Source organism: Eurypyga helias, unplaced genomic scaffold (assembly GCF_000690775.1).
Source record: "Eurypyga helias isolate BGI_N326 unplaced genomic scaffold, ASM69077v1 Scaffold42129, whole genome shotgun sequence".
Taxonomy (NCBI): Eukaryota; Metazoa; Chordata; class Aves; order Eurypygiformes; family Eurypygidae; genus Eurypyga; species Eurypyga helias.
Genome location: NW_010274721.1, coordinates 882 through 12,853, shown reverse-complemented (window position 1 = coordinate 12,853; position 11,972 = coordinate 882). Strand labels below are relative to the sequence as shown.

At 38.4% G+C, this 11,972-nt stretch overlaps 1 protein-coding gene across 1 annotated transcript; it reads left to right on the top strand.

Moving 5' to 3' along the window:
- Positions 1-571: 571 nt before the first annotated feature.
- SFT2D1 (SFT2 domain containing 1) lies at positions 572-10,266 on the top strand (the record flags this gene model as incomplete). Its single annotated transcript, XM_010159889.1, has 7 exons — positions 572-658; positions 2,871-2,953; positions 3,901-3,982; positions 6,242-6,277; positions 7,024-7,082; positions 8,504-8,533; positions 10,227-10,266. Coding segments are annotated over 7 exons (417 nt in total), but the record flags the coding sequence as incomplete, so codon positions are not given.
- Positions 10,267-11,972: the final 1,706 nt, after the last annotated feature.

Here is an 11,972-nt window from a genome sequence, read left to right as displayed (position 1 = left end):
TCTATGATTCTATGATTCTATGTTAGCTGCCTGATGAGACAAGCTGTGTTAACCTGCCTGCACCTTCACCCTGTGAGAATTGGAATCTTCACGCTTGCAGCGGATACTTGTACCGATGCGTAGGACAGATCCTGTCTAGTGACAGGAAGCGGTAGTAATGTCTGTAGGAATATACGGTGTTGCACAAATAGATGTGTTCACCTGCAAATTGCTAGAAGGTGCATTCCTTCTGCTTTGGTACAATTGTGAGAATTTTCAGTTGTTACTCTAGGGTGTAAAGAAAATGTGTTTCTTTACACAGTGGAGAGTGAAGCAGTATTGCTTGAGTGCCAGGATATACCTTCACAGATTTTTGTCTTTGGTTTGGAAATATGTTTCTAAATTGCTAATATAATTTCTGAAACTGAAATAATTAATATACAAGTAACTGTTATGCAAGGTAAAATAATTTTCTGGCTAAAAAATTACTTTGTTTGAAATTAAAGACTTCAGTAGTAAAGAAAAAATAGTCCTTTAGGTTGTTCAAAACTGGGTCTGTAATATCTTTTTTTTTTTTTCCCCTCATATTAAGGTCCTTGATGCCTCAACACTCAGCTTTGGTACTCGAGTCAGATGGTTTGCCATATGTTTTGTTGCTGGCATTGTGTGTTCTATTCTTGTAAGTAAAGTGATTCTGTGTTTGCTTTATCCTGTATCCTAAATTTTATATCCGTGAACTTAACTGGATGCTAAATGTATAATTAGCATGTAGGGGCTGCTGTTCTGTAAATGATTATTTTGACCAGCTTTCTTCTATTCACAGCAGGGAGCACTTTTATTGTTGTGTAATAAAATTTCAAACTAAAAGACTTGACAAAATATGCTATGTTTTAATTTAGATTTGTGAGTGGTGTACTAGCAAAGAACTTTTGCTGTTCACTGTGTACCCATCTTATTTTTATTCCCGTCAGTAAAAAGAGGAAAAGGAGGTGGAAGCTTGAAAGGTCTTTAAAGGCTGAAGAAACCACAAGTATAACCTGTCACACTCACAAATCAGTAGGTGAGGACTGTGGTAGCATGTTGACACTTGAAAAACCTGCTGCACTCTTACTGATCTTATGGCCAGCAAATCATTTGTTCATTCTTAAACTTGAGGTGTTGGCAGGAGGCTCAAGCCTGCAGTTAAAAGTTGAGATCTGTTGATTGATTGAGTCTATCAGAATTATGGCACAGATAACTTGCAGTACAAAGCAGTTCTTCATCTGCATGGAAAGTCCCAGAAGCAAGTGAAATAATGTTGTGAGGCATCCAGACTGCTGGTTTTGTGTTTATTTTCTTATTTTTTAATTGTGAAGTAGGATGTTCTCACAGAGCATGACTTTTGATGTGAGCTAGCCCGCAGCCTTTGGCTAATGTGTGATTGTTGAGGCACGCCGCTTGCGGGATTCTCCTGCAGGTGGAAGCTTCTGGTTCTGTATCAAAATTTGTGGTTTGTTTTACTTCTGGGATCCAGAAGTGAGCCAGAACAGTTGCTGGTCTTACCTATGAGAGGTCTTATTGAAGTGGCAAACAGCTCAGTAAAGGAACTGGAGAGTGGTATTCTTCATGTTGATACCTGTGCCACGTGCAGTGAAAAAAACTCTGGTCAGAGGCTTGTGTTAGAGAGGAGGCAAGTTCTAGGGAGAAACCTCAAGATTGGGATGGAATATCCCTTTTTTAGGGTTGTTTAAGCATTATTTGGTTGACTCCCTCTCCCCTCCGTGTGTTTTTTGGCAAGTAATATTTAACCAGTATAATCACAAATTTTATTACACACCACATTTGTGCTTTAACACCTGCTTCTGGACAGGTTAACATCACTTTTTTGCTGCTATTTTATAATGTTTTATCTTTGTGTCTATTTTGTATCACATAGTGTGAAACTATGAAACAGCAGATAAAAGGCTTTAGGATGTTGGTCTCCTAAAGTTTCCTTGTGTTATCTTAAGCTTGATAAGAGTCAAAACTCTGAATAGTGCATTTGTGGACCTTGTATCTTGGAGAGCTAGCTAAGCTTTGCCACATGAAGCTGAGAGCTGTCAACTCCACCTTCTGCTTCAGGTTATGGACATTTTGGTATATTTATTATGTTCTTGGCTGGCCATAATTGCGGGTGGTGCTTTTTCTTTAATCTAGTCTTTGCAAAGTGCCCATCGGTTTTCCATGTGGAATACAATTACTCTTCTCTTGCAGCTTCCCATGGTTGCTTATACTGTGGTCTGTGGTAACTGACACCACAGATTCACACTGAAATTGCAATGGGGTAGAATATATTGGGGTTTTTTTGACAGAACAGTGTCCACATCACAGCTTTAAAAGAAAAAAAAAAAAAGGCACTGTGATCAGCAGGCAGCTTTGGATTTTTTTTTTTTTAATGTCTTTAGAGGAAATAAGAGATGTCTGGAAGTAAAAGTTCTAAAATATTTCTGTTCAAGCCCAGTGCGCATCTAGAGTGCAAGTCCAGATGGTTGATTGGAGGAGAAAGGAGATGGTGGATATTAATGTGGCTTTATGATATTTGTTACTTTGTGTGTGGAAGTGTATGATATATAGTGGTACAAAACTGAAAGTGTCAGAATATAAGAAGTACAAACAAATGTTAAAAACAATATAAATAAGCATTGCCTAGTTGTAAAAATACTGTGAAATATAGTGCGTAGATACATTGTTTTGCCAGTAGGTGGCAATAGAAGTAAGAGGAATATTGACTACGGCACATCTGAGAACCGTATACTCTGCTGGTGTATGTTAGAATGACACTCTTCATAGTCTGAAAATATATTTATAGACTATAAAATCTAAGTAAATTGAAGTAACTAATTAAAAACATACAAATAACTTATCTTTTATAGGGAACAGCATTGCTATGGCTCCCAAAGGGGATCAAACTTTTTGCAGTGTTTTACACCCTGGGAAATATTGCTGCATTAGCCAGGTATAATTTCTTAATTATTGTTAATAGAAAAGTATCTTCCTCTTCATCTACACTTCCTTTTTGCTTTTACTCTAAAGTGGTGCCTATATTGTGTATGAACAACGTTGTTCTCATAGTGAAGTGCTAATAACACAAAATCTTGTCTAACAGTTTTTAAGATTAATAGTTAATATTAGTTGCTCACTTGTTATTGCCCTCTATGTGATTGTTTTGTAGACACATCACAGCTGCTGTCTGAAGTATGAATAACAAATTGCTGGCTGAGTGTTTTGTACTTTTTACAGCTAAGTCCTTCTGCCAGGTACCGAGATACCTCTGTTTCAGAGGCAAACTATGCCTGCTGTGTGGATGCTTTGTTATTGGAAGGAGCTTTTGGCTTTTAACAGGGAGATACTCTGTTTCTAGGAAATCTCTTTGAAAAAGGAGAGGGTCAGCAAATCCTTATTTTGACTGTAAGGCCTGGCAGAATCTAGAAATCATTCACAGTGTATTTTTAAACTCTGTGCTTGGTTCTTTGCAGTGTTCCCTGTAGCCATTAGTCTTAAAAGATTTGTAGAAGGTACCTTCTAGAATCTAAACCTCTTCTTTCACTCTTTGAAAAGACATGTAAGAAACAACTTAATGTCATTAAAGCACTTTCAGTGTCTCATTTTGACATGAAATTCACTAGCCTTCAACCTGACAATCTTCTGCTGTAAAGGGTAATGTCCTGGAAAGAATTTCATGACTGAGGGTGTCTCAATACATAAGCTGTTTCCAGCACTAAATTCATGGGGTTTTCACCTTTCATTTGAGTGGGTCTGTGTTGCTGAAAACTGAAATGCCTTTTTTAAAGTCTTTGTAGTCATCTAACTGTTGGGAAACTGGTTAATTACCTATTGTCTTTTACAAAGATGTATTTGCAAGTGATTTACCATTTGTTTTGGTTTTTTTTTCCTTCCTATTAGTACATGTTTCCTGATGGGGCCAGTGAAGCAATTGAAAACAATGTTTGAGCCAAAAAGATTAATAGCTACAGTTGTGATGTTGGTAAATATACTATCTTTATTTCCTTTTGCTAAAAAGCTTTCCTTTAGCCTCAAAGCTAAATTTGAGGCTTTACTTAAAGGGAGGTTATTTCTCAGTCCACCTTTTTTTTTTTTTTAACTCAGTACTGATAGTGTAGCTGATTAGCTCTGTATATCATAAAGATTATCTAACTCCTTTCTGTGAGCCTGTGTTCTTGTTGCTTATGGGGTTGTTTAATAATTTGGAGTAAAATTTTCTTTACTAAGTGCTAATATTAGGTTGATTATTTTTAATTTATATTCTAAAATATTTTCTTTAAGAACAAGGCTAGAGAGAGACTTTTCAGCTACCATGAGAAGTTGATGGTCACAAAGTCTAGCTTGATAGTTGTTTGTTGGCTGCAGCTCTGTTTGTGGAGCTTAGCAGTTCAGCACTTCCAAAGCAATGGAGAAAATTAATTTCTCTCCCCAGAGTCCAGGAAGCCACATTGTTCAGCTTCATGAGGTTGAAGCTGTGAGGTCCTTGGCTCCTTTACTTCTATGACTGTCACTTCTTCCAGGAGGATGGCAAAAACAGCCCTGTCCCCAGTCTCAGAATTCTTTCCCCAAGCTCTATATTAAATAGTTAAAGACATGTTTCTGCCCTTGCTCCTTCTGTTTTGTGCTTATTTTCTCTCTTGTTCCTCCTGGTTTGTTTCAACTTTTATTTTTGAAATGTAGTTGACTGTCCTATTTTCCCTATCATACAACTTTATTCTTCTAGTTGATTACAGCTGATGTGGATAAAATACCCTTCATGAATGCTTTCTGGATGGCTGTTGTACGGGTTCTGTATTCTTTCTCTCAAACACCCATATGGGAAAAAGAGTTATAATCTCACGTGAGAAGCTCACATCTTTTGGAGACATGCTTGGTCACCAGGCTTTGTTAAAGACATGGCTTTTTGCCATCGCTTCCAAATCATACCAAGTTACAAATCCTAGGGAAGTTATGTTTCATCAGTCTGCAGTAAAAATGTCCCAAGAATCTCCAACTCTCTAGAGTCTGTGTTTGCTGAGCGTGAATTCCCCAGCATTTTACAGCTGTGGGCTTTTTCTGATCGAGGGGAGGGCCTAAACCAGACACTAGAACAGCCAGCACAAAAATTATTTGCTCTGATGATCTTATTATCCACTGTGAGCTGACATGGTGACAAAGGAAGTTACTTGCTTTGAAGGCTGTTGAAACAAGACACATCAGGGAAATAGGAAGAGAACAGAGTGTAGAGAAGCTACCAACAAGGTTAAGAAAAGACAGAATGAAAGGTGTAGGATGGAAAATTTCAGTAATACAGAAAAGAACTGGGAAATTCTAATGTTTAGAAAACTTTTGATCTATTTGACTGTTTTCATCCCCATCTGAACACAAAGCTAGAATTGTAGGCAACTCAGGAGTCACAAATGTTCGGAAAATTTCAAGAAAGTCTGTTCATTTCTTAACTCCAACAAATTCTTTTCAGTGAAAATGGATGTAGAGTTCTGTTCTGTTTTCATGTCATGAGGAACGGAGAGAGCCAGGTGAGATTTAGTGGAAAAGTTCAAAGTTATGGTTAGGGTTGCACAAATGGTGCCATTAATTTGGGACAGTAAATCGTGTCATTGTAACGTTCCATCAGAGGTCTATGAGTAGCTTGGGTAAAGCTTCACGTGAGCTTTTTCACAGTGCATCAGCTGCTTGCTGGTGGACTCTCATTACTGTCAGAAGATGAAAAAGCACTGCAGAAGCAGCACAGCCCATGTTTGCCAAATACTGTAATTGTGAATGGGTGTTTTTAATAGTGGGTTGGTCATGGTGATGCAGGTATCTTTCTTGTCAGATGTTGATGAGTACTAGATCCAAAATGATACTATGTACTGAAATAATAGAATAGCAGTTCCCAGACTACTTTGTTGCTTTCAGACAAGCTTTGTCATCTATGCCCACCTCTGAATAGACCTAACATATAAGGCTTATACAGACCTGGTTCCTGGGGTCATTTCCTGCCTCCTCTTTCTTCTGAGACTTGTCCCAGCCCTTCTGGCCATGGAGCACCTCATACTGTGCTTTGGAAAACACCATTTTACACAGAGTTCAGTATATAATCACTGTATGACAGCCATTGGCTCTGCTGTTTTCGTGAGTCAATTCTGAAAATGCTGATTACCCATTGAAAACATGAAAACAGTTATTGTATTTGCTTTGCTGCGTATTTGAGTATTCATTCTTTTTCTCCTTTTTTGTCTCTCCTTTCATCTCCCCCCAGCTTTGCCTGGTGTTGACGCTGTGTGCTGTATTCTGGGTAAGTGAGAATGCTTTGTTCCTCTAAAGAGCAGTCTAGCTTGGTTAGTTAATTAATTGTAATAAAGCTTTAACATACAGTTCAGTTGTAGAAATAAGATGACCTTGTATGTGTGGTATTTGTGTTTTCAGCTGCAGTTGAGTTTAGGTGGAGTGATGAGCCTTCTGGCTACAAAGCATATGCACCCTTACACCTGTGTGTGATGTAGATGAGAATACAAAATCTGAACCATCAGGTTCAGTCTGCAGACCTCTGGAATAATAATTAAGAAAAGCAAGTTAAAATATACTTAGTGATGTGTACTTATATCAGAGACCATCAGAGAGTATGTAGTGGTCTTTACAAGCCATTGGTGCAGAGTGTTAAACTGGTTTAGGCAAAGGAAGAGAGACAGAACAAGTGCCTTCAGGCATCTTGACTGAAAAACTGGCTGTAGTTATGTTCCACAGAAGTAAATATGTAGCTGAGGTGAACTTCCATATTTCACAAGTACAGTATTATGAGCGAAAGTGTTGGCATTGACACTGTTAGGTGCTTTCAAAGCTAGAGAAGGTTTTCCGTAGCATGATGCTAGTAGAGTGATGGAGGAAACGAATGGAGTGTTGTTAGAGGAGTAGCAAATTAAGACAAGGAAATTCAGGCATCATCAGTTAGATTTATTTTTGACTAAACAGACTGTTTCAATTGTTTACAGTATAGACTGCTGCAGAATTAAGACTTGCAATATCTTCTTTCTTTTTCCTTAGTGGAACAAAAAAGGTTTGGCGATGTTATTCTGCATATTGCAGTTCTTGGCAATGACCTGGTATGGTTCTTAAATTCAGTTTCATTTCTTCTCCCTACCCCTACACCTGCATGATTATCAACCTATGTATGTATGCTTTGCATAACATGAGTGTGCCCAAATGCTAGCCTCAGTCTGTTTTTCTAAGCTAGGTTGTGTAACTTCAGCGAAATCTATATGCAGCCGTCTTGCAAAAATGCTAATTTTAACTGCAGTCTTCAGTGTGTGAGCTTACATGAGGCGTTATGAAAGGAACATATGCAGAAAAATCCACATGCCTTTTCTCTGTGGTGAAAGTAACTGTATTTTCATATGCCTTCCTGCTGGTTATCTCCTCCTTCTTTTGAGTTGTAACTAAATTTTAATTTTTGAAGTGGAAGAAACTAAATAACATGTTCATAGGGTGCATCCGGCCCCGAATATTCAGCGGCACCGGGTAAAGAGTGGATGGATGCAAAAGGGTAAATTTAGTGCAGTGGGTGCTATGATGACTGTCCAGATGGACTCAAGGGCTAGGACTGGGAATGTGTGAGCACACTTAGGTGTGAATGCTTGTAAGCCTGGCAGAAGTTTTGGAAGCTACTGCTTTCTCCATGGAGATACAGCTGGACCTAATTTGTTGTCTTGTCCCAGGTGAATTACTTGGCACTAACCCAGGCGACCCAGTGTGACCACAGTTCTTGTTCGAACTTGCCCTGAGTACACAGTGTCTGTACTGAACTTAGATCTGGGGAAAAATAACCTTTTGTTCAAGACAGGGACTGTTGGGCATCATGCCACGCCCAGGTGAACGCTTGAGACTAGATAGAAGGAAGACTGCTAACTCAGACTGCGTTCTCCATGTGTTTGCAGCAGACCTTCACATTGCTTGAGTGTCCTAGAGCTTGATCAGGCTGGGCATTAGAACAAAACATAGCCTGGAGGCTTGCAGGAAGCAAGTTTCAGAAGATAATAGAATTACCAGCTATGTGAGCATCACAGTTGCAGTGTATTATTTGTACTAGAGCACATATCTGTACTTAGAGTTACATAAATAATATGATTAGATGTGTATTTGCATAATAATGTATATTGTCTTTTCAACTGGAAAAAGTTGTCTATATCATCTCGAAGAATACAATTTTCCCAGAAAGGTCCATTTCTTTTGAACCTGGTGATAGTAAACCTGCTTTAAAAAAAAAAAAGTTTATGTGCAATAGAACTTACAAACTATATGAAGAACCCATGTAAAAGTAAAACAGGAAATCCTTGGCAGTACATTTAGTTCTTGTCCAAATGTGTCATTTTTCTCAGGTAAGTGTTAAATTGAGTAGTCAGTCTTGTTTAAAGTTTTATTACAACAGGTTGCTTTTATCAATGCTGGAGTAAAACGAAATAATTGGATTCCGTAAGAGACATGAACACTGTCAAATATACTTTTTTCCTCTTTTTTTTTTTTTAAGGTATAGTCTGTCATATATTCCTTTTGCAAGGTGAGTCTGCACAGTAACTTCCATTGTAACGAACATTAGTTATGTTTGTGGTAGGGAGAGGGAAAAAGTCCTTAAATTCAGTATGTGAAGAAACATAACCTCCTCTCTTTCCTTTTAAATTTTAGAAAATGACATAGCTGATCTCCAAGTAATGCTTAATATAAGCCTTAAATACAAGTAAAGTGCACAGTAATTTTCTTTGTTAAATTTCATTCTAGTTTTCATCACTGAAACAGAGGTTTTGTTTAAATTTTCCAGGGATTTAAAAATACATCGATGCAGTAGTGAGTTTTCCAGTACTAAAATTAAAAAGCTAACTTGTGAATCTGAGGTTTAAGATAGTAGTTTATTACAACGGATGAAATACTTTAACTGAACTCAGGCTTAGAATTTGTCATCTTGCTGTTCCTGGCAACTCAAGCCAACACAGTGAAAAGCAGTAGTCAGAATTCTTATAATGCCTGTGGCCCTAGGGGGCCATTCCTTTTTGGTTTTTTAATGTTTTGCTCTGCACAGAAAACAAGTTGAGTCACTTTGCTCCCTACCAACAGAACTTTAAGTTCTGGGCAGGAAAACATCGTTATATGCATCACTTAATTTCTTTGTTTGTATTTGTCTATTAGATTTTATAAGCCAAAGAACTGAATTTTACGCAAGCTGCTTTTAGTAGTACGGTGATTTCTTTAGTGATTACTGAGTTATTTGCTTATATGGAATGCTATCATGAATTTCTTGTATAGGTTGCCTTTCTTATGGAAATAGTGATCCAAACCATGTTAAGTGCCAGAGAACAGTGTCATGTAATTTTTTTGAAGTATGCATTTGTCTTGATTTCAACAAAATTATCATTACTTGATTTAAATCTGTTAATGGTTTACTCTTAATAATTTACTTGTTCATGAGTTTGGGGTTCCTTTATCCTGCTGGCAGGCAAAAAAAACCCCAAAAACAACCCAAAAAGCATACACACAGTGACTTTAAGGAGTCATGACAGTATTTTTCTGCATTTTTTGAATTGTCTAACAACAGAATACAAATTCCACTCTTTAATACTGGTGGTTACATTTTTGAGAAAATTAAAAATACAGGAGACTGAAGTGAGTGATCCAAGCAGAGTAACAAGAGAAGGGGTTGGTTTGTTATCGGTTAAGAAAATAGACCCCTTCAGATCTTTCAGACCTTAAGGCAGAGCCAGCCCCCATCCTGCACTGTTAGTACCTGCACTTTATACCCTGCAGCCTCTGCTCCTTTTTCCCTCCAACCTGATGGTCTCGCTCAAACGTGGCTTGGCCTCCAAGCAGCTGGGCTTTGCTGGCTGCCTGGGATGGGCACCCTCCTTGGCCCTGCCCTTGCTGGCCAACCTTTGCGAAATAAGGCTTTGGCCCGTGCTGCGCCACCGGGCCTGTTGCAGAGCCATTGTTAACGCCCTCTCTGCTTTTGGCACCTGCTTGAATGTAAACGGTGTGGAAGATGCACATATGGGTGGACCTGAGCTACAGGGAGGGCTTGAGCCCTTTGCCTTAGCTGGTGCTGTAGATGTACTCAACAGTGGCCGTTGAGATCCTGCATTTGATAAGCTACTGATATTTTGTTTTTGTCTTTAATTTATGTATTTTTAAATATGTAGTGGTGATACGTGTATAAAGAAAACAACTAATGTCTTAACTGACTTTTTTTTTTTTCCTTTTTAAAGGGATGCTGTGATTAAATGCTTCTCGTCCTGTCTAGGGTAAATTGAGAACAAGAACCACTGTACGCTTTAAAAGCCAACTTTTATTCCTCTGTGAATTTTGCTTGGAAAACTATACTTTTCCACTCACAAAATGCCCAGTAACAATTTACTATTTTCCTTGCCTCTTGTATTTGGGGGATTAAGTAGTATTTACTAGAAAAAGTTTTAAAAATAAATTGAGTGAACTGTACATGTTTAGCCTGGAACTTTTAGGGTTTTTTAAACAAAGAAGTACATTTAAATACTTTGTGCAGAGTAGTCTTAAAACTACCCTGCATCCAGCAACAGTTCATTCCCCAAGCCACTTAGATCTGGATAGTGTGCATAAAGTTTTCTTTTTCAGTTCTGTCTAAAATTTGTGATGTGCCATTTCTGTTTGTATGTTGTTCACTGTGTGCTTTTCCAAAGACAGAGTTTTATAAATGTTGTAAAGATTCGGTAAGTTATAATTAACTGATCCTTTGAATTGTTTATCCATGTGCCTTATGGAAAAAGCTTAACGAGAATACGTGAAAGGTCTGTTTCAAGCTTGTTGGATTGTATTAAAAAGCTATATTTTAAACAATTCTTTTTTTTACTTTCATACTTAAATACATTTTACTAAAAGAACTTATAGCTAATGTATAAATGAGATTTGTGAAATAAATTGGTTTTAAAGGTGCCTTAACCATTTTTTATTTGGGAATTGGCTACAGAGAGCTGAGAATTTCAGCACATCACTTGCATAAATATAAAATACAGAAAGTGGGATATGTACAGGACTACATCCAAATTTATATTAGATTGAGAAATGACTTTAAAGCTTTTTTGTGCTGGTATTTAGACAAACTGTTCACTCTGCCTTAAACTGGTAACAGATCCAAGTGAAATGCGCTCATGCTTTGCCTAGCTTCCATAGGATGTTCTCATTTCTGTTCTGCAACTATGCTCTTCAGTTATGCAGGAGCAGAGTTAAATCCTTACTGTTTGATGGTTGATAATTACAGGAGGTTCTTTATAGCACAGGATGGGAGTGCTTGATTACCTGTGTTCTAAACACCAGCTGTTTGGGATTTTTTTTGTCTGCTAATCCATAAATAGAAGAAGGAATGGATTTGAAAAGGTGTGAGCTGCAATGTCAGGAAGGGGAAACACCCCTGTCTCTGAGCATTCAGGGTTGAGGCTAAAGAGACAAAGTGTGGTACGTTCCTCTTAACTCTCAGTGCATGTTGCACAAAATAGCATCTTTTGGGGAAGCTGTACAAAAGATGATGCATGATTTTGCAGCTAAACTGCCAACCAAGCCACATCTTTTAACTAATTAGTAACAACAAATTGCTGGCGAGGCATCCTTCCCGCTGGTGATGGGAGACCAGGCAGTCCTGGCCCTGCCGCAGGCCCTTGGGCTCGCTTGCAGTGGGTGCTGTAGTGACAGCCTCTCCAGCTCTGCCTGTCACACCCCTTGGGTGCTGGTGGACCCTTGAGTGAATTTTTTGTTCCTTTTGGTTTTCACTTTGCATGGAAGGTGAACTAGTGTGTGTGTGTGTGGGTAGTGATGGATGTCATCCTGGACTGCCTTTTCCCCAGTTGCTGCTACTGACCATAACTGGCACTGGGGAGATCCCATCCTGCCAGCCAGTGCTTCAGGACCGGGCAGTTGTTTGCTCCAGGGTTGGTTTTGCCCATCAACCACCAGTTCTCATACATAGTCACCTTTTCTGTAATCCT